Source organism: Antedon mediterranea, chromosome 6 (assembly GCF_964355755.1).
Source record: "Antedon mediterranea chromosome 6, ecAntMedi1.1, whole genome shotgun sequence".
Taxonomy (NCBI): Eukaryota; Metazoa; Echinodermata; class Crinoidea; order Comatulida; family Antedonidae; genus Antedon; species Antedon mediterranea.
Window position 1 is genome coordinate 972319 of NC_092675.1, and position 27245 is coordinate 999563.

At 34.0% G+C, this 27245-nt stretch overlaps 3 protein-coding genes across 6 annotated transcripts in view; 2 read left to right on the forward strand and 1 right to left on the reverse strand.

Annotated features, from left to right (window-relative positions):
* LOC140051045 (zinc finger MIZ domain-containing protein 1-like) overlaps positions 1-9574 on the forward strand; it is a 95348-nt gene extending 85774 nt beyond the window's left edge. For 3 of the 4 annotated variants that reach the window (XM_072096117.1, XM_072096119.1, XM_072096118.1), the window contains 12 exons: positions 598-765; positions 1678-1905; positions 2103-2319; positions 2491-2632; positions 2758-2968; positions 3271-3376; positions 3477-3693; positions 3845-3999; positions 4322-4456; positions 4830-5002; positions 5298-5711; positions 5846-9574. In XM_072096117.1, coding sequence (XP_071952218.1) covers positions 598-765; positions 1678-1905; positions 2103-2319; positions 2491-2632; positions 2758-2968; positions 3271-3376; positions 3477-3693; positions 3845-3999; positions 4322-4456; positions 4830-5002; positions 5298-5711; positions 5846-5956 — 2277 coding nt within the window. In that variant the 3' untranslated portion in view covers positions 5957-9574. The remainder of the gene's footprint in view (positions 1-597; positions 766-1677; positions 1906-2102; positions 2320-2490; positions 2633-2757; positions 2969-3270; positions 3377-3476; positions 3694-3844; positions 4000-4321; positions 4457-4829; positions 5003-5297; positions 5712-5845) is intronic. The other variant, XR_011845480.1, reaches the window with a different exon arrangement.
* Positions 9575-11248: 1674 nt separating this feature from the next.
* Positions 11249-19778, reverse strand: LOC140051580 (glutamate dehydrogenase, mitochondrial-like). Its single transcript, XM_072096836.1, has 10 exons — positions 19522-19778; positions 19144-19259; positions 18642-18783; positions 16010-16210; positions 15405-15679; positions 13732-13869; positions 13305-13523; positions 12842-12965; positions 12414-12568; positions 11249-11589 (listed from the first exon to the last, which is right to left on the reverse strand). The coding sequence occupies exons 1-10, from the start codon at positions 19640-19642 to the stop codon at positions 11473-11475; spliced, it is 1608 nt and encodes a 535-aa protein (XP_071952937.1). The 5' UTR covers positions 19643-19778; the 3' UTR covers positions 11249-11472.
* Positions 19779-21051: 1273 nt separating this feature from the next.
* LOC140051804 (uncharacterized) lies at positions 21052-26795 on the forward strand. Its single transcript, XM_072097120.1, has 10 exons — positions 21052-21119; positions 21576-21657; positions 21906-22005; positions 22293-22894; positions 23145-23244; positions 23445-23550; positions 23681-23759; positions 23871-23980; positions 24483-24618; positions 26234-26795. The coding sequence occupies exons 1-10, from the start codon at positions 21052-21054 to the stop codon at positions 26309-26311; spliced, it is 1461 nt and encodes a 486-aa protein (XP_071953221.1). The 3' UTR covers positions 26312-26795.
* Positions 26796-27245: the final 450 nt, after the last annotated feature.

Below are 27245 nucleotides of genomic sequence, written 5' to 3' on the forward strand. Positions count from 1 at the left end.
AACCATGTCATGTCATTTCCTTGTTGCAGAGAATTGAAACTTACTAATTATTTTGTACCATTGCCATTTTGCTAAAGTTCTCTATTTATTATGAATGAATTTCAATCAATTAAACCAAACAAAAACCTCTGGTTAACATGAACATAAAGAAAAATCTGCTATAACTACATAAGTTCCTACTCGACATCTTTTTGTAAAGAAATCCGGGAACATTCTCAAAGTATTAATCGTACTGTACTGTAAGAACCACAATCTTTCTCATGGTTTTACTTTAGTGACAAATGATGTGCCTGAAACAGTATTTGCAATTTGTAGATCAATTAAAAGGACAAAAGTTCATATAAAGATAACAATTTATCATTTATATTCTGGATTAAGAAATATCAATCTCTCGTGGATTAAATGAAATGGTGTATTCTATTAAATAAAGCAATCATTCTAGCAATAAATAAGTGTTAACAGTTCTTCCTAGTTTAAACTAGAAAAGGTTTTCTAATTACGATGATAAATTACCAGAAACACCACAATATCAGAAATTTTAATCAAAGATTTAGTTTTGCCTGCAGAATCAAATATTTTATCACTTTTTTTTTATAGATGAGACCAGGCCCAGGTTTCAACCAGCCATTTCCAGGGCAACCAAACAATTTTGGAAACAAACAACAAATGTACAGCTCAGGTATGCAGAGGCAGTACCCACAGTATATGAAGCGGCCCTACCCAGGCCACCCGGGTCATATGAATCAGCCAGGGTTCAACCCTCAGGTTAGTACTCAATGTTATTCATGCCTTTTCTTTTGTAAATTATTGCATAGGTCACCCACTTTACCAACATAAATCAGCATAAATGTTGTAAACAAAATGTTCTTGGTTACTGTTCTCTTGTTTAAGTTATTGTTTCTAATGAAATGTACATAGGAGGCATATTTGTATAGTCTAATGCTCCTAAAAATAATAAACAAAAACACAGTAGGTTTTTTTCGCAATAATTTTAATCAGTACATAACAACCAATATGTCGGGACATTCTATACTTTATCTTCTTTTGGAAACACATGGTGTACCCCAAACACATGGTGTACCCCAAACACATGGTGTACCCCAAACACATGGTGTACCCCAAACACATGGTGTACCCCAAACACATGGTGTACCCCAAACACATGGTGTACCCCAAACACATGGTGTACCCCAAACACATGGTGTACCCCAAACACATGGTGTACCCCAAACACATGGTGTACCCCAAACACATGGTGTACCCCAAACACATGGTGTACCCCAAACACATGGTGTACCCCAAACACATGGTGTACCCCAAACACATGGTGTACCCCAAACACATGGTGTACCCCAAACACATGGTGTACCCCAAACACATGGTGTACCCCAAACACATGGTGTACCCCAAACTTTTGTATTTTCTTATTATTAATAGTGTTATTGATCATCATATTGATTTTGCTTAGTCAAATCTGCATTTTCTATATATAGGGACAATTTATTTAGTTGTCAATACTCTCTAACATTGGTTTTAATTCCACTAATTCACCATAAACGTTTATAGAAAGTGCTTGTCAAAATATCTTCATTATATAGATAGTAAATGTTACAGTATATAATATTTGTTTGTATTCAATTGAAAATATTATATAGAATATTTATATTTTCTGTTTAGGCTGCATCTAACCCAGCATATCAGAACATGCATAATGTTCCACCAAACTCATACCAAAAGATGTCAAATACGTTTCAAGCTCAATCACGGATGGCCTCGCCGAACTTCATGGTACGTCAGAAAATGCCATTAAGGAGCGATTATGGAAGTATGGGCGGTAACGGACCATTTTTTAGGGATCACCCTATGGGCATGCAATACAACCAACCAAATATTGGACAGTTACCAGTAAGTATACAGATTTAACTAATTCCACTGTACATAAGAAAGATTACTTTTCAATTTCATACAAGAAAGGGTAAAATAAATGCAATAGTACTAAGAAGAGTCATTACAGGAAATGTCTTTTCCTGCTAATATTGGAAAAACTAAAAATAAAAGATAAGTTGTCTTGTATCAACATATAAATTCTATTTACCTTACAGAATTCACATGCTGTGAATTTCCAGCACTCACCAGGTGGTATGCCCGGTAACCCAACTCCGCCTCTCACCCCAGGCCCAAACATTCCTTCCTATATGTCACCGACCCCACAGGACGTTAAGCCATACCCAAATGGCCCACCAGATTTGAAGAACTACTCCAATGGCCCAGCAGACATGAAATCCTACTCCAATGGTCCTGTTGACATAAAGCCTTCAGGTAAGTAGAGTATTTATTTATGTAGAAAGTGTATGGATTTTTGATGAACTTTTTTGTTATGTCTGTTACTCCACAGAAAACAAGGAAGTCATGGTCAGATTTCAACATTTTCATCTATTCTAGACAATTTTTTCCCCTGATTAATGACTTTTTAATTTAAATTTTTTACAGTGCTAGTATCTGATGAACTTCGGATGACATTCCCAGTCAGAGATGGTATCGTCTTAGCCCCCTTCCGATTGGAGCACAATTTGGCAGTCAGCAACCATGTCTTCCAACTCCGACCATCCGTTCATCAAACACTTATGTACAGGTAAATATAGAAATGTGTTATTGAAATCCAACAGTGTTTGCTATCCTATCAAATTGAGACTACTAATTTTTTTTTCTCTTATTGTACATAAGAAGTATAGTGTTCTTATTTATCTTTCTATATAGGCATGATCTTGAACTGCAATTTAAATGCTACCACCATGAGGACCGGCAGATGAGCACAAACTGGCCAGCATCGGTGCAAGTCAGTGTGAATGCCAATCCATTGTGCATTGAGAGGGGAGACAACAAGAGTTCACATAAACCATTATATTTAAAAGAAGTGTGTCAAGCTGGTAGAAACACAATACAAATCACAGTTACTGCCTGCTGTTGTGTAAGTAATAATGTTTTACCTTGATCATAGGACTTAGTTTAGCCCATTTTTCAGCTTAGAAAAATCCGTAATCATTTGTTTAAACACCCTTCCCGAGTGTATTAAGTTTAGAATATTCCAGTACAATTCCTATTTATGTTGATACCCCATTACTCTAAACCCACAACCTCTCCATGGCAGTTTTCAAATGTAGTTCAATTTAAATTCCAGTCATTTTCATTGTGAATACAAACAGAGTTTTCTTTAATGATTATTTGCCATTTAGAGATGACTATTAATTACTGATGTTATTATATTTACAGTCACATCTCTTCGTTTTACAACTGGTTCATCGGCCAACAGTCAGGTCGGTTCTTCAAGGTCTATTAAGAAAACGCCTTTTACCCGCTGAACATTGTATTACCAAAAGTAGGTTGTTGTATAAACTTATTTCTTGATATTTCACCAAAAATTTATCTTTCAAGGGGTTTTTTATGCTTATTTATGATTATTCTTACTTTTTTTTTAGTTAAAAGAAACTTTTCAAACGAAGCATCATCAAACTGTTTAGAAGACACCGGTGTTGAGCAGACGGCGGTGAAGGTTTCGTTAAAATGTCCAATCACATTTAGGCGGATAACATTACCTGCACGTGGTCCAGACTGTAAACACATACAATGTTTTGATTTAGAATCATATCTGCAATTAAATTGTGAACGAGGTTCTTGGCGATGTCCTGTTTGCAAGTAAGTTATTTGCTTAGAATCTTAGCATAGAGGAGTATTGACATCCATTCTCTAGTTGTCAAATTCATTGTTGTTTTGTTATTTGACCTATTCTTACACAATATTTTCTTATACAGTATCTCATGCATATTTATCATAATTTGTCTTCCAGTAAAGCAGCATCTCTTGAAGGATTAGAAGTTGACCAATTTATGTGGGGCATTCTCACCGCAGTCCAATCAGTAGAATTTGAAGAGGTTACGATCGATGCAAGTTCAAGTTGGAAACCTGTACCGCTAAAACCAGACATAAAAGACGAAGAACCGGGTAAGAACATTTCTTTAGTAGTATTAGTTCGTCAAAGAGAGATGTGTAGATGCACATTACCGTTTGGATGTGGCATTAGTATGTGTCATATCTCAGTTAGTTAATATTTTCATCCTACTTTTTTTTCTTTGAATCAATCCAGTGTGTGTACACTATCAAACTTTTGACAAAAAAGTGTGACACGATAATGTCATATTAATACCAAACTAGTTTGATAGTGTAGATAGAGCTTTACACATATGTCTTTGCTGGTGTGCCAAAATAGACGGGCAATTGTCTTGGCATTATAAGTTCTAATATTCCAACTTTTATCATTCTTTAGTAATTGAAAACTGCCAGTCTGCTAAAAGATTTAAAGCAATGTCTCCAGGAAGTATGACTATGCCTACTATGAACAATTATGAAGGCATGGTACCCTCACCATATGGAACACTACCTCCACCAGACTATTGTCAAGGTAAGGCCACAGACAGACATGGCCACTACACTAATGTGTCTGTTATCATACAGTAGACCATCATTTTATTTTTAAAGATTTGTGGCTACAACTCCAATGGTCATAAGTAAGGTGTAATGGAAATAAAGTGTCATTGCTAGATTAGAATAGAGACTAAATGGAAAAGAGTACTATACAGAATATGTATATATGTAAACCTTTCATTTTAATCCATTATGTTGTTTGGAATCCTTTTGGGCACAAATGTGTTGGGAACAGTACATTCATTTTCAGATATCTTTATATTACTATTCCTGCATGCTATTGTGTTAGTTATGTACTTTTCTGACCTCTGTGTCTATGTAATGTATTCCTTTTTTTTTTCGTATTTCAGGTCAGGGCACGGTTCCAAGTTCAAACATGCCAAACTTTAATAATTTTGACAACTTCAACCCAGCACAAAGGGGGACAAATTTTGGCACTGCTCAAATGCAGCATTTTGAAGATACAAACATTGCAGCCAATGATTTAGTCAGTGTTGAAAAAAGATTTAACCCAGATGCCCAGGTTAGTAATAATACTGCTTTTTCACAATTGGAGTTAAAGGAATATTTTTGTATACATATAAGCAATGGTTTATTTAATTGAGCATAGCTCTTACGGTTTTTATTCAATCAACAATTATCAAAGTTAGGAATTTTTATAGATTTAATCTAACTTTTTATTCATAATAATAAAAACAACTTTATTTTAAAATGGATAGAAACCCCAAATTGGTGTTTTTCACAAGGCTGTCTACTATTTTAAAAATATTTATAGTATATTAGGAGCAGTTCGATAAATATTTTTGTTTATTTTCCAGATCCACTCACCATTAAATGCCTCCCACCCAACTACACAACCACTGCGGCAATCTACTCACCTGTCCCCAATGGGACAACATCCTCAACACCAACAGCATCCGCAACAACATCAAGCACATCAGCAACAATCACATCAGCAACGAACTATGAACTCTATGAAACCACCCACGCCAGGCATGCCTCCAGTCAGCAATAGTCACGCGAATATGATGCAGCATGCAGACCCACTACAGTCAAATCAGATGCCACAAAATATGCCACCAAGCCAAAATAGTCGGAATGTAATGTCAAATAATAATGGCGGATTACCGAACCCATCCCAAAACCACCAAAACAATAGAATGACACATTCATCAGAGTTGAACTTTGACCCAGCAGCTGTTATAGAAGGGGAAGAAGAAACTGGTTTGGATGTGAGTATATTTGTATAATGACATTTTGAATACAATATATTCATTACATTGAATTTAAATATTGATCATAAACATAGCGTTTAGTAATTATTAAATTAGATTTTAACTCGTAAATCATCACTTTTTTCCTTCAGCTTTTACCAGACACAGTAGTAGATGCAGATTTGTTATCACTTCTTGGCCAAGAGCAAGCGCCAAACAGTACTGATACAAGTGATGAACTCTTGCTTTTCCTCGACCCATAGAAATTCCTACGCTGGCTAAACTGATTAAAAAAGAGAGTACTTTTTGGTGCTGGCCAAATACGTGTTAAATATATTTTGTATATTGTAAGCGAATCATAAGCTCCTATGATGACTTAAATGATCATAATGGCAAGAGCCAGATGCATTCTATAGATGGTAATTATACGAGGTGGATGTCAATAATGTTTTGCTGAAAAAAAATTGACAGACAATTTAATGATACTGCAAGCCACCTCGGATTCTGGACATGTGTATTTTTGTGTTTTTTTTCGCAAGGTGCTGGCATTCCCACCTATCTTTTATTGCAAGACAATATTTGTTCATGGGATGATTTGAGTGATAGATTTGGCTGTTGATTCTGTTAACCATAACAATATACAAAAGAGCAGATGGACCTTTCATCAGGCATCAGGCCTAGAAATGTAAAACTTTCTCCTAAGCATATTGAGCTTAGTCCATCATACTATTCTAGGCCTAGTAAGCTAATACAACCTCCCAAGCCTACACATTGAGAGACATTTGGCAAGGCTTGGCAAGCCAAGACTGGTTTGGAAAGCTTCTTGACAGACGATATTAGCTGATGTGGTATTTGACTAGCTTGGAACTACCGAAGCTTGTATTTTATCCCTTTATCCTACCTTGAAGATCCTCAACTCCTATTTATTGACAAGCTTCCATTGTATTCTAGTGTGTTGTGCTGGAAATCTAAATACCTGTAAATGCAGGTGAACAATTTGATAATGAGAGATGAAGAGTGAGAGCTGTGTAAAAAAAGATAATTAAAATTTGTATGTTATAGTCTTCAATATGACAGTGTAAATTGTAATCTATTTATTGAAAAAAAATGTTTCAACTTGACAATATGGTGACATTTGACATGATTGACGAGGTCGTTAACATCTTCCTGCCAGATGCAATATGGGTAATTTGTATCCATTACGAATCTGTCACGTAGAAGATGCTGTAAATTAATTGTAATTTAAGATGCATTGTTGATAGCTGTACTCAAATGACCTTTGACATAGACGGGACATAGAGATTTTGCTCTCTATATTGACGATATGTTGTAGTTTTTGTGAATTTTGTAGCTCATATAAATTATAATGAAAGAATTAAATATTTTCCAGGAAAAAATAATATGAAATCTGTTTTGAAAACGTTGACGGTAATTTAAAATTGTTAAAAAGAAAACTGAAATTTATGTATTTTATAAACAAAACAATTAAAAATAGAACAAAAATTATTGTTATACCGTAGTCATTTTGAAAGCATCTTTTTTTAATCATGGTAAATTAGACACTGTATAACATTTATCATTACGATGTCCAGTCATGGTCACGATGTCCAGTCATGGTCAAAAGAAACCAAAAATAATGATTTCATATTCATTTTTGAATAGAAAATATTTGGCAAAACATGTATACAGGTACTTTGAGAATTTGTCTTGTTTTAAGAAAATGTGTGGCACCTATTTTGTTTTCAATCAATACAGTATGTAGAAATGATAATAGATAATGTCATAATCAGTAATGTACTAGGCTCAACTCAGAAACTAAAAAATAAACAAGAAGAAACTCCCACTTTCCCCATCATCTCATTTAATCATTACAGAATATTTTTGTCATGGTATAGTTGATGTAATGTTAGTATTGAAAATGAAAAGGCCAAACAAATTAAGAAATATATTTTGGTGAAAATATTGAAGTAGAATCCACTGTGGTTGTGTATGTGTTTTACCATGCATGACCTGTATGTAGAGATGACATGGAGGATGATTTGGCTTTGTCGTTTTAAAATACACAAACAAACACAGCACCTATGAAAAGTTTACATTAAAGTGTGACAAACAAACAAAAACATGTTGCTAAAATATATATAATGTTGCTGGTGTAATTTAAGTGCTTGTGTAAGCCTACTTGTCCAAACATGTTTTATTTACAGGTCTGGTTATAATGTTGTACCTTCATTAGCTCATTTACTCAATTAGAGTTTAATTCTTAAAGCAGTCTGAATGTCCAAAGACAAGATTTTTGTTTGTAGATTTGTTTTAAGCAAATTCTGGAATCTTCCATTATATTCATAATTTAATGTGTTACCATAATACCTCAATTGGTGTTTTGACCTACTTTGGTCCCTAATTAGAATTACTTTAGACCACAATGATTGTAGAGGGGGTCTATTGAGAAAATCTTGAGTTAACCATTTGGAGCAAAAAGATGTTTTTGAATATTTTTAAATATTAATTTTATCTTTATTGGGTTATTACAATACAATTTGACTACCTCTTTTTTTTATTTTTGCCTTTCATTTTCAAATCTTGAATGAGTACACTAAAGTTAAATGTATCTGATAATGTATTGGGTGATATTGTCAGACCCAAGAATATTTTACTCTTGATACAAACAAAACAAAAAAGTGATGATAAAGCAAATTCTGATTAATTTATACGCATCGTCAGTGTTAACGCACCCTCCTGATTGGTTGACGCACCATGCAGATGGGTTAACGCACCCTCCAGATGGGTTAACGCACCCTGCAGATGGGTTGTCCCATAGGTTGTCCCATAGGTTGTAGGAATAAGACAAACATGGACGCCTCACGGTACCATCATGCCGCCCTCCATGGCCACTTGCCAAATTATTAAATCATCTTATTTTAGTTATATAATTGTTAATTATTTTTGTAACATTATTTTATGGCTTTCTATACTTTGTTATACCATTATATTATGTAATATGACTATTACTTTTTTTTCTTTACTTAATACATTTTGTAATGTAAAGAAGAAAATAGCAACTAGGTTTATTTTCTTTTCACTTTGTTACTTTCACAATTGTTTTTATTTTGTTGTTTAGTTAAACCACTGTTAAAATCAAAACTATTTATCTATGAAAATATATTGATATAGTTACTAGTAGTTAATTATAGTAGTTTAAATTCTACTATTAAATATCTGAAAACTATTGCTCCTTTAAAAATTAATTTAAAAAAAAAGAATTTAAGAATTACCTTGACAACAATGAGTGAGCACAAACGGGGTACACACAACTGTAAACAATTGTGGTACAGTACTGTATACATTTGTTTAAAAATGCGTTATATCAGTTTACCATCGTTAAGGGTAGAGATAGTTAATTTTTTTATTAAACAAAAGTCCACAACTGACAAATCAGTATTATATGATTATTATTATCGATCATGATTCATATTTTTTTAAATAAATATAAATTGTTTTATGCATTAGACGCAATGTCATGATTTTGTGGAATTTCAGGATCAAAGTGATTTTTGTATAAAGGTTATCATTTAAGGTTAGTTCAATAACCTTAATTTGTAGAGCCAAAAAGTAAAGCATTTATGGTTGAAAATACCTTGTAATTAACAAAATGTAAATTTGTACTTTTTTGTTTGGTTACTTGATTGTATAATGGATGTTTTGAATAATGTTTGTTTTTTCTGTAAACTACATCCATCCCCTCTCCCTCAGACATATTTGAAGTATTATACAGGTTATGTTTCATTCTGTAGAAACGTCAATAATGATTATTTAACTTGTAGAATATTTTGTTCTTAGAGTATTAATTAAATTGCTCATGATGAGCAGTTGGTAAAACAGAACCTTGTCTTGTCATTATTCGTACAATGTGTTCTTATTTAATGACCAATATAAAGTCATGGGCAAACCAGGATGAATTCAAGGGGTTTTCAATGTCTGAAGAGGTACCCCTGCAACTGAGTGCCATAACAGTAGACAAACTAGGCCAAAACTAGAATTTTGTCATGTTACGGAAACTACTAACTTCAATCTACGTAACATTGCTTGCATTCGAAAGTATCTGTCAAAGCGTACTACCGCTACACTAATAAATGCCTCAGTCACTTCTCGCCTTGACTATTGCAACTCTTTTCTTTGCCGTACTGAAATCTTTAATGAATTGACTTCAATGTCTCCAGAACACTGCTCCACGCATTCTAACACTTACAAGAAGATCCTTCCTCACACATATCTCCTATTGACTCCTACTAACATTTAAAGCGCTAATTCTTAAACAAGCTACTTATCTTCTCCCTCCTACATCTCTCTTGCTTTTCTTCGTTCAGATGATCAAAACCTACTGGTTGTTCCTAGAACAAACACCAAATCCTATGCACAAAGCTTTATTTTATGTTCTCTGCTGCTTTTCTTTGGAATTCTCTTCCTTATTTATCTAATACAAGCACCTTTGATTTTTACTCATTTTCTCCTTCTCCTCCATCTGGACACTATTGAGTAAAAAGTGCGATTTTCAAAGTACTACTCCTCCCTTATTCGTTGTAGTATTGAGCTGGGATTTCGCATGAATATACTAAAGGCACATGTCCTCAAAGCTATAGAGCCGGATTTTTCATTTTCAAACCAGATGCAGCCATAAGACGTCTCGAAGATTGTACCATATAGTCGTATTTGGTAGGTTATTGATGTGTATGTGACGTCACATCCCGTCTTATGACGTCATTACAGCTTCATTTGCTGTACACCGAGTATCGCACATTCGTGCTTATTTGTTAATTAATTTGTTTAAATAAAAAGCCACAATGTGTGACACACACCACAGCGTTATGTAGTTATATGCGGCTTCTTGGTGTAGTGGTTATCATGTTTGCTTAACACGCAGAAGGTACCTGGTTCGAGCCCGGGCGAAACCTTTTTTTAAAACTTTATGGTGAAAAGTACTGTATACGCAATATGATAATTATACACAGTATATCTTATTTTTATTATTTTTTAAAATACTTATTTTGCGTAATCGGTAATTATCACTTTTACACATGTTTATTTTGCTTTGTGCTTATTACCATATTTATTTGTAATTTAAATGGATTAAAAAACTTTCTGTAACCCACATTTTTAGTGTAAGTAGGTTTGGTAGTGTAGTGGTTGTCAAGTCTGCTTAACACGCAGAAGGAACCGGTTCGAGCCCTGGCGAAACCTATTTTTCTTTAACTTTATGGTGAAATAACTGTATACTGTGTCTGTATACAGCTTCTTTCGCTGTACCCCGAGTATTGCACATTCGTGCTTGTTACTTTGGTTTAGTTGATACTGGTGCTATACAAATACCTAAATTATTATTAATTATTAACTCTTTATCATAAACTACTCCATGCATTCTAAAACGATAAAACTTTATGTGACAACAAAATGTGATGTGCCCATATATGGACATGATGATGTCACATTACTACCATATTTAGTCACATCTTGTGGCAGCTACACAATATAATAAAAACACTTGACAACACTAGTTATTTTTCTCATGTATTATTCACTACTGACAAATCATTTACAGTTTAATACAAAGTATTCATATTTCAATAGATATTATTCTTTTAAAATAAATCATAAATTTTTACGTTTTCAAATTAAATGTATCACATCATTAAAGTCACTAAAATAAATTCTATAAATAAACGTATGAATTATGATTTGTTAAATTGGTCTTAAAAGGTAAGAAATGTTTGCAATAATATATTATTTAAAAAGTGAAGCCAGCATCGTGGTACACGTTGTAGATTTTCTCGATGGCATTGATGTACGCGGCAGTTCTAAGATCAAGACCTAGGTTGTACTTCATACCAGTTCGCATAATTTGCTGAAAAAATACAGAAAAATAACAATTAATATGGTATTAGTTACTAGTAATACTAGACTTAAACTCTAGGCAGGTCATGAAGATATTGCTGCTAAAGCATGGTTCTCACTAGCGACGCAACGCAAGGACGTAACGCAACGCAAGTGAATTAACCAATAACAAGCGATGGCTTATTCGCTTGTGATTGCTAACTGTCTATAACTTTGCTTGTCATTGGTTAAAACGCTTGCGTTGCGTTTACGTCCTTGCGTTACGTTCTAGTGGGAACCAAGCTTAAACAACAAACAAGTAATATATTCACAAGAGCATATTTTGATCAATGTTCACTCAAGGCAATCTAACAACAGGACACTAAGCTTGCCTTGGTAGTCGTAACAGTTCTTTGATCTTATGCCTGTCTGCAACATATACCAACAGTACTGTACTATGTATATATTCTCTGCTACATGCAGTGTCTGTTATGGTGTGTGTAACTGAACGTGTCGCAGTCACAGATAAACCCTTTGATATACGGAGCTCAGCATCCTCATAAGTGTTAGCATGTGGGCAGGAATTTTTCTTAATAATAATTCTTGAATTTAAAAAATTGCTCCATAACAAGAGCAGTTAAATCTGTTCAGGCCTATTGAAACTAAAGTTTTCCCCATATGATAGAACATGTAATAAAATATACTAGAGGGACACACAAGCATTGCTTTAGATGTCCAAGATCAAGGTAAATCAAGGTAAATATTGCTTTTTCCCGGCAAGTTTATATTTGAGGACGTGCCGAATGAATATCATTAACACATGGATAGACTGTTTATGTAATGATGTATACACACCCTGGCAGATCGTTCCATGGTATATGCCAGACCACTATGTACAATATCCTTCTCACTGGCACCAGCGATACGGCTTGAGAACTTCTCAGATGGGACAATTGGAATACGTCCACCAGCCTTTCCAAACTTCCTTTCCAAACTTTCTTGCACACTCTCTGTAATAAAATAAGTGAATTAAAATCTGCTCTTTGAGAGATTCACTGTAACTCCCCTCTGCAATGATTCGGCAACATTTATGTTGTTTGAAGGTTTGCATGGCAAAATCAATATGTTGATATAAAGTGTGCAGTACACCACATATATATAGTTCTGAAAAGAACATGTCGTGTACTGCTAGCTGTATATCAACAAACATTTATGTGAGCAATACGTATTTTAGGTTTGGAATCTGTGTAAAGTACAGTTTTACCTTCCCAGTTTCAACTTACCTAATAAGTGTGTGTTTGATTCCATTTCATATTTGAAAGTTAGTCTACCGTAGCTAACATGGTTGAGGTTCTTGAGCCATTCAAAGTATGATACAGTCACACCACCAGCATTCAAGTACAAGTCCTGGTAAATAGACAAGAAGTAGATTAGAAATTATGTTCAACGAATGTTTAAAGATGATGCATAATTGTTGGAATGGTACAACATGTTTAAAGCTACCCTATCAAACAAGTTTGACAGAAAAAGTGTGATATGCTTAAGTATGGTAGTGGTAGTGTCATTATCATGTCCATATGTTTTTGTCACATACAGTTTGATAGTTTAGACAGAGCTTACCAACATACTTATAGAAATAGAAAAAAATAATAAATTTGATAGTTGCTGAATGAAATAATTTACAAAATAATGATTTTGTCAAAAAGGTGAATGCGATGGAACATAAACTACCATTAGTTAACATACCGGAATTACTAAAGCTTTGTTTTCTAATAGGATCTTGTCTGCTGCGGGCGTTGTAGGACCATTAGCGCCCTCAGCGATGATCTTGGCTTTGATATTATGTGCGTTCTGAGCTGTAATCTGCTTTTCACCAGCACAAGGTACCAGGATGTCACATTGCTCTGCGAACATGTCGCCCTCGTACTTCTCAGCGCCTGGAAATCCCACTACCGTTCCATTGGCCTGAAAAAGAGGATCATAATGTAAATAAATGATTTCACTATGAATTTGCATTTTTTTAAAATAAATTTTGGAATAGAAAAGCAATTTTTTATTTACAGGAGTATTTTTAAAATAAAACGTGCATCATTAATTTGAAAAAGATTTTCTACATATTGAATTAGTTTGTAGGTGTTTCTAACTATTTAATTAATCTATTAGATAAACTCACAATCTTATAGTCCTCTAGAGCTTTGGGGTCAATTCCTGCTGGGTTGTAAATGCATCCATCAATCTCCATAACTCCAATACATTTAGCGCCAAAACGTGTCAAGTAACGCGTTGTATGTAGACCGACATTACCAAACCCCTGTTTAAAAAGAAACATATGTAATATATTATCGTATATCCTCGGGTATTGAATCCCACTTCAGGTCAAATCCCACTTCAGGTCAAATCCCACCCCTTACTTTGTCTGATTTCAAAGTATTGGTCTGGATGAAGGCCTCTCTCTTGCCAGTTCAGATGAGTTTTTACAAGAAATGCAACAATAGTCATTTTTTTCCTGAGCCATGGTTTCCTGGTAGACCTCCCCCCCCCCCCCAAAATCGGCTCAATGTTGTGTTCTAGGGGGCCGGGTGGGATTATACAAGATATGGTATTAGTGATCATACTCCTTTCTTCTATACAAATTAGTTTATTTTTAGCCAATGAGGCAGCAGTCAAACGAAACAAATGTTCTCTGGCAAATGCTCTGTCTACACTATCAAAGTTTATGTGACAAAAAAATGTGATGTGCCCATATACGGACATGGTGATGTCATATCACTACCATATTTAGGCATATCACTACCATATTTGAGCACATCACACATTTTTTGTCAAACTAGTTTGATAGTGTAGACAGAGCTTAATCCCTTATGAAGTAGACCAGCACTACAAACTACATTACTACAGTTTTGTGATTTTTGTTCCCTACATAAACGAAAACATCTATTAAAAGTGGCGGATATACCAGTTTAAAGTAAATAATTAAATGCTGTAATGTTTTATTGCAATGACAAGCCACACTAATTTAAATAATAAATGGACAACTACACTGTCTGAAAAGGTTTTATATTCATATTACTAACTATTAAAATGTTAATAATCATACATGTAAAAACCTTCACAACATTACCAAACTATTTCAAATTGTAACTTTGTGACATATCCTAAGTTCCACATCATTCATGGTGATGTTTTGTTGACTTTTCATGTTGAACGATCTTTATTGTTGATAATTCTTTTATTTTTATTAGTTTCGCATTAAAACGCAGCCAGCAAAAACTCAAAAGAAAACAAATTTGTGTGTCTACTGATATTACTAATTATTGCTAATTAATATTAATTGCCATTATTAAGTATTACGCACAATAATCTTTTTTTTCCAGCACAAGTTCACATCAGTTTTTTTTACAGGCTAAGTAAGCTTTCTCAGATTACCTTACCATCCGCACTGCTTATCTGTGCATGAAAAACACATTTATTTTCTATCTTTTAGACTTTTATTTTAAAATTGCTTAAACGTTTTAATATTTAGTTATTGGTTGGAAGTTGAACTTTATTTCTAATCAATATCTTGAAATATTAGCTAAATGTAATGTAAAAGATTGGAATTTGTTCCAGAAACTCTACTGTATGCTTGTAATGCAAGTAACAGCTTTATCCACAGTACACAGCATAACTTAATTTGTTGTACAAATGCTGGGGCAGAAGTAAAGTTCAGATCTAACAGTTACTTATCTTAGTTAGTACTTTCTCAGTTTATACCTCTTGAAAAGAGTTTAGATATTAATGCATATGTTTTTCACTTCATGCATTTAAAAAAAAAATTATTTTTTACACCAGATTTCTATCACTTACTTGAACGATAAAAGTTTTATCATGGAATCCAGGAGTCAAACCGATCGCACTCATGTAAGAACTTTCGTTAATGAAATTCTCAATACCATGAAGTATACCACGACCGGTAGCTGATGTACGTCCGTGAATACCGCCCTGTGATATTGGTTTACCGGTTACACAGGCATGGCTATTTATATCTTGGTATCCGACAGTCATTGCATAGGTGTCTGCAATCCAACTCATTTCACGTTCTCCTGTTCCCATGTCGGGGGCAGGTACATCAATGCCAGGTCCTAGAATGTGAAGAATAAAAATACTTCTCTCTTAAGCTCTGTCTACACTATCAAACTTTCTGCAATAACAAAATGTGGTGTGTCCATATATGGACACACCACATATTTAAGTATCACTACCATATTTGGGCACATCACACTAGTTTAATAGTGTAGATAGAACTTTATGCTTTACCAAACATGTTTCCATTTATAGGCTAAAATCACTATGAGACTTGAATCTGTCGTAGAAAATCTGGGCCATGTTTCAATCAGTGCATTCGCACCTGTACTATGTTTCGAATCCGAAATTATACATTTTAATAACATTTTGAAAAATGTTTTTTTTACCAATAAACCCCTTTTTGGCTAATTCTATACAGAATCTACGAGTGATCTTCTCCAATTCTCGTTCTGAATAATCTCGTGGGTTGATTTTGATTCCACCTTTCGCACCACCAAATGGCACATCAACAACGGCGTTCTTGTACGTCATCAGGGATGCCAATGCACGTACTTCACTCTCGCATACATCCATACTGTAACGTATACCTATATTAAAGTAAGAAATGTAATAATAAAATAATAATAATAATATCCTGGATTTATATAGCGCCTAATGTTGTGAAAACTCTGTACATAAACTAATACGATAAAAGGGATATTATTATTATTTGAGATTTGAGGTGAACAGAATATTATAGTAATGTATATAAACTTTATCACTAGCCTATTTTTATGACATTGTTATTACTATTAATTTGCAATACATGTACTTAAAAAATAAGTTTCTCAATTGTTTGCATCTAAATATCTTGACAAAGTATTATAGTATAATAATATAATATAATAAACCATAAAGTTTTTAATGAACTCTGTTCATACTATGGAGTAAAAATTACTCCATGGTTCATACTTGCTGGTAATGGTAAGGTTCAAGGCTATATGTTAGTATAATATAGTATGTCTTTTTTGTTTAGCTTCAGAAATGTTTGGCCTACCAATTATTAGGAAGTTATAAAGAATTTAAATTCCGTTATTAAAAAAAAAAGATAATAAAAAGTTACAATAGCTTTACTTCCTAGAGGCCAAATCTTCCAGTAAATGTTAATTTATTTTTTATAGTTAATTTTATTCAGGGTATGGTTTGTTAATTCCTGAATTTTTTTCTAAAAAAGGTTTTAATTACTAACATTGTTAATCATAATAAAACGTTTCAATAAAAGGTTATTAATAAGAGTATTATTTTGATTTTAAGTAGCAAACGTAAATGATATCCTATATCTCTATTGCAACATTCAGTGACCTGGCAAGTATGCAAGCTTATTATGCGAGTCAGCCTTAGGTCACCTAAGAACAGCATCTGAAGCGCACCCGATTGGATAACTAAAACCAGGTATTCTATTGATGATGAATGCAATTAAAAAGTGGCTAGGGTCCAATTACAAGTGATTTACTACTGTATATATATGCAGTAAGGGCAAATATTTTTTTTAAAAATGTTAGTTTCACGTTTTCAACATTTTTTACAAGGGGGTGGACCAAATAGTTTATTAGATTTTAAAAACCAGTGATGTCTAAACACCGAGTCAGATAGAATAAGACCTAAAATGTTGATTAGTTTGTCCACCTTCTAATATATTAAATAACTACAAAAATGTAACTTTATCATTAAAATCATTCAAATTTTTCATTTTATGAACATTATACATCGGTTTAAAATGATTGTAATAGAACACTTTTATAAATACCTAGTTATGTCATGTTAATGAAAATGAGAAGAAACTACTATAAAGGTGGGAGATTTCCAGGAAAGAAAAAAACAAGTTTAGTAAATAGAGAATTAAATATTGTATTACTGTCAAATGTTAGTCATGATAAAATATGTTACCAGCAAATTAAATATTCCATGTGAAGATGAGGAAGACATGATATTCGTCTTTAGTACAGAAGTCATCTACAAATCAAAATTATGACAGTAACACATGTTCATGTCATTCATTTTTATTTACAATTTTACTATTTATTTTTGTTCTCGTTTATTTAGCCATTCACGATTGAGAACATTAGGCGTCATTGATTGAAGTTGACATGTGTTGCCTTTGCATTATAATGTATCTATTTATTATTCAAATATTTCATAAATTAATATTATTAGTATACTGTACATTATGTAAAAGCAATGTACAGATATTGGCTATGAATGATTCTATACTGACTGATGTGGATAGGAACATATATTGCATGATGTGAAATGATAGCAATGTACAGATATTGGCTATGAATGATTCTATACTGACTGATGTGGATGGGAACATATATTGCATGATGTGAAATGATAGCAATGTACAGATATTGGCTATGAATGATTCTATACTGACTGATGTGGATGGGAACATATATTGCATGATGTGAAATGATAGCAATGTACAGATATTGGCTATCAATGATTCTATACTGACTGATGTGGATAGGAACATATTGCGTGATGTGAAATGATAGCATGTTGAGTAAGCATGCAGGACAGATGACATTCATGGAATGGAAGATTATTTTATAGCATAACAATTAACATAAATAAGTAGGAGTGAAAGTAACAATGAATATTCAAGAAATTCCATGTACAGTGCAATGAATGTTAAAAAATAGGAAAGATTTCATATACAGCAATGAATGTTCAAGAAATTAGGAAAAATGTCTAGCATAACATGAATAGTAGTAAGTAAAATGTATAGTACAATGCAATAAAATTATTAAAAAAATATTTAAAAACTGTTTGTTTTATATACTGTATGAATGCACACTTTGGTTAACAAATTTAGTTCTATATACTGTAGTGTTTAATCCCCAAATCTCTTACCCAAAATTCCAATTGTGCCTTATCCAGTATAATTTTTGGTATTAAACAATTAAGATTAGTATATAATACTGTAAAGATAAGAAATTAGTATTTAAACAATATTGAAAGAACTCAAATGTTTACCTCCTTTACAAGGTGTTCTGTGTTGACTGTGCTGTGCTCTGTATGCCTCAATCAAGTCAAAAGAACCATCATCCCGTTTAAATGGGAAGGTCAAACTTAGAACATGGTTAGTTGGCTTCAACAGCTTTAGAATTCCTTTAATCTAAGCGAAAATAAGTGGCACATGTCAAAGTTCCTATTCCCTGAATAATTGTATCAACCATAGCTAAGCACTAGTAATGATCTACCTGTAGTTTTTTCTGAAGGTGAGGAATTAGCTAAAAAAATGTTTTTATGTACAGTCGACTTCCCACAACCTGGAACCCTGAAAATATATTCTGAAGAAAAGAAGAGCTTACTGTACATTGATAAAACAAGTCAGAGCACAGAAAGAAATTACAATGTGGGATTGGGTTCTTGTAATGTCTAAAAAGTAAAAAAAAAACACATTCTATTTGATATCGTGTAGATGTAATGCAAGCCCAGGTTATTCTATTGATTTATTAATATATTGATTACACACTTTTTTTATATCGTATGCTTGATGTTTAGTATCCATTTTCTCAAGCAGTTGAGCTTCTACCATCGGTGCTGCTCTGTCATAAAACATTGATACCATCTCAAAGAAATCCACATCATCTGCAAGGGAAAACAATTTAATAATAAATTAATAGTAATAGTAGTTAATACGTGAATGTGAAGATGTGTCAGTTAAAATGAAGTTTACCAATACAATACGCAAAATGATATTCAGCCTAGACCTAGTCATAGAAGAGCTTTATTTATATACAATTTTTATTTAAAATGTATCTACATAGGAGAATATATGAGCCCAATTATATGCTAGGCCACTTCCTCCTGATCACAAAATTCAAGTTCAAAGACAAAACGCCATAAGTACCTGGTGCATCAGCTGATGAAGACAATCGAACTTGAGAAGAAGCCGGTGCTTGAGCCTTCAACAAACTCAGTGATTTTGCCACTTTCGAGCAAGCATTACTTCTAAATACTCCACCTAACATGTTTACTATAGATCTGTACAATATATTCTATTAAAATATATACTAAATACGTGAATTAAATCAGGCAGTGGTTCAATTTATCTCTCAGCTGATTCACTATTTTCTTTGCAACTTATCTTTGCTGCTGATGAGTCGAGTAAACGTTAACGCGTAATAGAAATAATGGAGGTGTGTCTCGAACATGTGGTTGGAAATAGCCAATCATAGGTCGTATCGATTCCTGCTTTAGAAGTACACGCCCACTTTTATTCATTACACATCATCGCAAAACGGATACACGCACGCGCGCGCATAACGCCGGAAACTAAGTTGGAGGCAAACTTTTTAGGTCATAAAACACAAATTAATGAATATTAAAACATACATGTCCATGAATTCTAATTAATTTAATAAATTGAATATTGTAAAATCGTTGCAATGTTCATACATTAATTACCACTAGTAGTCAAGACATTAGCTCCCAGTTCAATGCAACCACAGAGTGACTTAAGATGCGTTTGGTTCGATGCATGATGCATAAACATTTCCTTTTATATACCCAAAATACAAACATATTACCAATGACTCATATTTTGATAGTTAATAGGCATATCAGTTGTCTTAAATGTCATTACGGTATAATTTATTTGATATTGAACTTGATAAGTAACCATGCGATGTGATACAAGAGGACGCATCCAACACTATTATATAAAAAACATTTATGTTATAAACTGTTTTGAAACTTAATTCTATAGAAAGCTACAAATAATAATCTTGAATGTAAGATTTATTTTGATTCTTAAAAAAAAACAACAAATCATGGAAAGCGTCCAAAAAATATGTATTGCCCCCAAAAGCATGACAAAAGATTATTCATTCATTCATTTATTCTTTATTTAGCCTTTAAAATCGAAATACATTTAAAACAAGGTAACAAAACGAGACAGGTGGAAATCTAAGGAGGCAAGCATAAGCAAAAGCAATTAAAATCGCTGTAATCACTTCCATAAAATATAATGACAAAATAAACCTATTGACTTCCAGTAAATTTTACTATTTGTTGCTTGTTTTTCCAAATTTGTGGTGGCAAAGTGAATTAAATGACATTAAAATGGCATATTCAACAAAAACATTTAAAACAATTATTTTTTCAGGCTGACAATACATCTTTAGGGGAGAGAGGATCATATGGAGGTATAAAAATAGTTTATTGCTTATTTATAACTTATGAGAGGATTATGAACAATAAATAATTGTATTTGTTTAATCGCTCTCCTAGTGTGTGATGTGTGTATTGTACAGAGCCATATTAATTAACATAATTATATGTACACTATCTTTGGTTGTAGTAATACTTGCGCCCTCTAGAGGACGACAACAAAAATAAAAACAAACATTAATAAGCGCGCGAATATTAATCATTCAACATGGCTGAGTATGAGAAAGTGACTCTAATTCCGGAACGAAATAAAGTTCTATCAAACAAACGTTTAAAGTCAGTATTTGGTATAATGTTTTGTTACAATATTTAACTATTAGGGTGCATTTATTAATTTGCCTTGGTGCGTTATGTTTCTCTATATTTCATATTAAAATAAGCTCAAGAAGAATGCTAGCTAGTAGTAGGCCTACTAGAGGGCCTAGGCCTACTACTACTCTAGGCCTACCTAGGCCTAGCTAGTAGCCTAGGCTAGGTACTGGTAGCCTCTACTACCACTCACTGTACTAGCCTACTACTAGTCTAGGTAGGAGTCTAGGCTAGTGCTACTAAACAGTACCTAACTAGGCTAGTAGACCTACGCCTAAATAGGCCTAGTCTTAGTTTGTCTTACTCTCGAGCTTAACCAATTTAAAACATTCACCCGCTGCACGTCGGTGATAGTGAGTAACCGTAAAATTACACAACAAAACTTATTTTTATATGTAAAAGTTTTTTTTTTAATACTAATAGCAAACGTCAAACCACATTACGTGCATTCACCTTCACTCGTGACTGGGTATCACCAATACCCATCATTCCAGCATTGAATCAGGTACAGACTTAATCTAATTTATTTGTTTTTGTTATAATTATTTATAAATTGCTGCCTATACTGGTCTGCTGTATATTTAGGCCTGTGTACATACAGTATGTCAAAAATATAATAAAATAACAGGTTTGTAGCTATAAAATCAAGTAGCCTGCCCAATATGTCGAGGTAGATGCTTAGCAATGCCGTTCGTAAGTATACAGTAATGTATTTTTTTTGTTGAAATTTTGAAGTTACTTTATTTGAAACAGGTGAATGTATCATCACAAAATACTAGCAATAGTCATGAAGATGTTGCCATAGAGACTGCTTCATTGACCATTCAACAGGCTTCCAGTGATTATGATGAAAGTAAGTTAACATTAACATTGCTTTTGGCTAAACATGTTTGAATGTATCTATTTAAATAGTCTTGCGATGAGTGTAGCTAAAAATAATACATATTCTGAATTACATCATTATTGTTGTTGACAAATACCAACAACACTACAAGAGTTTCTGAACGATTTAAATCAGTTCTCTTAGATTCTTTTATTGCAGAGTCAAGCATCAATCAAAACCTTATTAACTTAGTTGCATTATTCATTTCCATAATACTGTAGTTATAGTTTCATTCAATTATTATCTCTTCTACTCAGTATCATCTGAACCAACTTCTGTACATCAAAGGACACCACAGACCAAGACCAGCCAAGCACGACTACACGGTAACTCTGTTCTGGAATCAACACGGTTGTCCGATATGGCGACAGAAGAAGAAGTCAGGGCAAACAGCAACATAACAATAGATGAGAATAAAGGAATGGGTGAAACTAATGAAGTATCACAACCACCAGAAACAGATAAAACCTTAAAAAATCCAAACAGAAGTACCAGGCGAAGTAGCCGATTGAAGGCATCACGGCGGCATAATGCAACAGAAATAGAGCATCGTGATGATTCACATGTTCACAATCAATCACGGTTGATAGGTCATAGTTTATCTACTCTTAAGAATGTGGACAATACTGATGTTCCAGATAGAAACAGCCAGTCAAGAAATGCGTCAAGAGTTACAGACAATTCTAGCCCTGAAGATGTTGGCAGCGAGCCTTTTGAGCAAGATATGCCAGACTCAATCCTTACTGACACAAATTTGACACATAAAGTTTCATCAAAAAATGATGAGTTATCCAGTACACCTAAAAGACCTAAGATTACATCAAATAAAAAAAAAACAACCCCACTGTCATCATCAATGGTAATACTTTAGTTTTTACATGCCCAAATATAGTAGTGATATGCCCAAATATAGTAATGATATGCCCAAATATAGTAGTGATGTGACATCATCATGTCCATGTATAGGCACATCACATTTATTTTTCACATCAAGTTTGATAGTGCAGACAGAGCTTTAGAATGAATTAGGTTTTTTGTGGATTTGGATCATAAATGTTTCATCTCTTGTGGAAATATAATATTATACTTTATATCTAATTTCTTTCTAGGCAATACTGGCTTCTCCAAAGAGTGGCCCTGCATTTAGACATCGGGGAGAGTTGAACAGAAAGTCACCACCTCAAAGGAAACAAGAACCACTTCCTAAAGGTTAGCTTTCTAACATCTCAGGCAGATTACAGTCTTGAGCAGTCCTGAACTTGATAACACTTCCAAGTCTAGCCAAAGCAGCATGCTGTATTAAATTCTCAATGTAGCCCTAGTACAGTAAAAATCTTCTTTGGGAACCCCTAGGTTGTTCAAAAGAGTGTTTTTGATTTAATATGTTGTTACAATATTAACATTCTCAGGTAAGGTGTGTCTTTGGACAGCATCTGAAAGGAATCGATCAGTAAATGATGTTAATGAACTAGATGTTGTCCTCAGTAACATTGAAAATGAGTGCCTAAATTTCAGGTAAGTAGTATGTCTATTAAATGTCTGTAAAGTATTAACAAATTTAAGGCTCTATTAAATAAAAGTAATATTGTTATAAAATTCTCTGTATAACGAAAATTGTGTCCGAAATGTCTTTTTTTTATTTTAGAGAGGAGTTGTCAGAGAAGCCGCATAGGAAAGCTGTGAGCAGATTTTTTGTTAACACTAAGAAGGATTTCACTTCAATGGTATGTACTTGATGGTGGTACTGTTGATTGGTTATTAACATGTAAGCCTACAAATCACACTGTCTGTGGTCCAATCATGGCTTTAATACTTTATCTCTACATTTATTTTAGATTGCACTAAGACAAGAACAAAAGTTTCTTCAGTCTGCCGTAAGAAAAACAAAGATAGATGTAAATAAGAAAAGAAAGCTGTTACTTGCCCTCAAGAAACAGGATTCTAGGTAAAGTCACATTACTTGTGTCCTTGGGCAAGACACTTACGTTTGCCTCTCTCTACCCAGGTGTACAAATGGGTACAACAACTACACTAAGGCGTTATGAGAGTATGCTTCCATTTATGTTTGATCCAAAAATAACCGGGTAATAATGTGTGCTTAGAGGCTATATGCATGAAGCGCTATATAAGAATGGCAAAGTGTTCTATTCCTCAGATCAGGTGGTACCCAAAACACCAGTTCTTTATACCATTACAATTCACACAGTGAAAATGTGTTTTAAATTGTTATTGTTTAATAATTAATGTTTGCATGAAAATAGATAGATTAAATTTTATTTAACAGATGGATTATGTGACCATCAATCTAATGTATATTTTTGGATTATCTTAAACCAATGTTACTTATAAAGGGTAGTTGATAACCATAGTCTTGTTAAAGCTTACTTCTGCCGACTTCTGTAATAATCTTAGTCTAGATAAATATGTTTTATTATCCATGGTTGTAGGCTTACGTTGGATATAGATCATCTAAAGAAGAAACAATCTGGCAAACACAATACTTTGAAGACAATTACTGAATTTCTAGATGGATTGAAAGAATTTCAAATGAAAGTTGATAAAATTCAAGAGGACAGTGATGATGTATGTTTTATTTATTTTTTCTGCATATGTTTGGTCCTCCAAACTGTGACCTGGGATGTATGTAACATTGTTATACCAATGGATTGGATCCACCAGATTTATCAATCCTACCACTGTCCTCCAGTTGTCACCACAGCTGTTGCTTACTTCACCAACTCATCCAATGGGTGGTCTTTCCTTTGGATCCACCTGATCACCAACCCTACCACTGTCCTCCAGTTGTCACCACAGCTGTTGCTTACTTCACCAACTCATCCAATGGGTGGTCTTTCCTTTGGATCCACCTGATCACCAACCCTACCACTGTCCTTCAGTTGTCACCACAGCTGTTGCTTACTTCACTAATTCATCCAATGGGTGGTCTTTCCTTTGGATCCACCTGATTACCAACCCTACCACTGTCCTCCAGTTGTCACCACAGCTGTTGCTTACTTCACCAACTCATCCAATGGGTGGTCTTTCCTTTGGATCCACCTGATCACCAACCCTACCACTGTCCTTCAGTTGTCACCACAGCTGTTGCTTACTTCACTAATTCATCCAATGGGTGGTTTTTCCTTTGGATCCACCTGATTACCAACCCTACCACTGTCCTCCCGTTGTCACCACAGCTGTTGCTTACTTCACCAACTCTTTACTCATCCAATGGGTGGTCTTTCCTTTGGATCCACCTGATCACCAACCCTACCACTGTCCTTCAGTTGTCACCACAGCTGTTGCTTACTTCACCAACTCATCCAATGGGTGGTCTTTCCTTTGGATCCACCTGATCACCAACCCTACCACTGTCCTTCAGTTGTCACCACAGCTGTTGCTTACTTCACTAATTCATCCAATGGGTGGTCTTTCCTTTGGATCCACCTGATTACCAACCCTACCACTGTCCTCCAGTTGTCACCACAGCTGTTGCTTACTTCACCAACTCATCCAATGGGTGGTCTTTCCTTTGGATCCACCTGATCACCAACCCTACCACTGTCCTTCAGTTGTCACCACAGCTGTTGCTTACTTCACTAATTCATCCAATGGGTGGTCTTTCCTTTGGATCCACCTGATTACCAACCCTACCACTGTCCTCCAGTTGTCACCACAGCTGTTGCTTACTTCACCAACTCTTTATTCATCCAATGGGTGGTCTTTCCATTGGATCCACCTGATTACCAACCCTACCACTGTCCTTCAGTTGTCACCACAGCTGTTGCTTACTTCACCAACTAATCCAATGGACGGTCTTTCCTTTGGATCCACCTGATCACCAACCCTACCACTGTCCTTCAGTTGTCACCACAGCTGTTGCTTACTTCACCAACTCATCCAATAGGTGGTCTTTCCTTTGGATCCACCTAATTACCAACCCTACCACTGTCCATCAGTTGTTGTGTAACAGATTTCACATATGAAGTTGGCTCCTAATACGAAGAAGAAGAAGAAGGAGATTTATAACTTTATGGAAATATTGCAAAACTTTATTGTTGATTATCATTTTGAAAGGAATATGTTAAATTTCCATAAAATACAATTTTTACACATACCAGTATAAACCTAAAGGAAATGATAAACATCATAAACAAATATTGTTTTATTATTTACAATATTTTTTTCCATTCTTATGTAGGCTACCATCCACAAGAATAACATACCTGCACTTCTAATCGAGTCTGCTCAGTTATCAAAGGTCAATATTAGCCTCTGATTCAGCCAATATCAAAGGTCAATATTAGCCTTTGATTCAGCTGTTAAGAAGAGAACATTTTGTTTTCAACACCGAACAATTTGATACAAACATTTTTGGGGGAAAAGTGTGATTTCTATTTATAACTATGTAACAAATATTGTATTAATATGTAGTATTGTGTGTAACTTGTGTTAAAACATGTTTAGGTTTGAAAATTAAACCATTTAAAGATATATTATCCCATGAAATGGTTGAATAGGCCCTTTTAATGTCACATAATTTACTTGTTCACTTTGACCAAAAATTGAAAAAAATATATACTGTATATATATTTACATATTAAATGATTTGTTTTACAATACACATTAATACAAAAGCCTATTAGTGCCATTTTGAGTGCTGTATTATGTTTTTCGAGCGTAATCCGTTCTAAATTATTAATTCATTTAAAAGGATTAAAATGGCACTAATAGGCTTTCGTACTTTTAAACTTGTTAGTTTTCTGTCTATATCTTTAAAAAATACATCTTCCACGTTTTTTACACTTAAAACGACATTTAAGAGCAATTAATAAAAAATAAAAGAATATGTAGATAATATAGTAATATACACATGCGTTTTCAAGTTGATTAAAAATATTTTCCAAGCCGGTAAAGCTTTATATTGTATTTATTGGGTTTATTAGTGACAATGGAACTATTTTGACAACATTTATCAACCGTATTTATTCGAATAAACGCTCTGGTAAAGATCAAGAGAAGGAATATTCGGTACCAGAGTAATCTGAAGTACGAACAAAAAGGCGTTGTCTGGTCTTTTTATTGTTTTATTTCTTGTAATTTAAAAATGGCGAAAGAAATTAATGGAAGAAGTCTAAAGCTTTGTTCCCACTGATGCAGCGGAAAGGACGTACGCGCAACGCAATCACGACGCGATAAAACATTGTCCAATG

Coding starts and splice junctions, on each gene's coding strand:
- LOC140051804 (XM_072097120.1), top strand. CDS start 21,052: ATGGCTGAGTATGAGAAAGTGACTCTAATTCCGGAACGAAATAAAGTT. Junction 22,006..22,292: donor TTCCAGTGATTATGATGAAA/GTAAGTTAACAT, acceptor TCTTCTACTCAG/TATCATCTGAACCAACTTCT. Junction 23,760..23,870: donor AGAAGGATTTCACTTCAATG/GTATGTACTTGA, acceptor CATTTATTTTAG/ATTGCACTAAGACAAGAACA.
- LOC140051580 (XM_072096836.1), bottom strand. CDS start 19,642: ATGTTAGGTGGAGTATTTAGAAGTAATGCTTGCTCGAAAGTGGCAAAA. Junction 19,260..19,521: donor TTCATCAGCTGATGCACCAG/GTACTTATGGCG, acceptor TTTCCCTTGCAG/ATGATGTGGATTTCTTTGAG. Junction 15,680..16,009: donor AGCCAAAAAGGGGTTTATTG/GTAAAAAAAACA, acceptor TTCACATTCTAG/GACCTGGCATTGATGTACCT.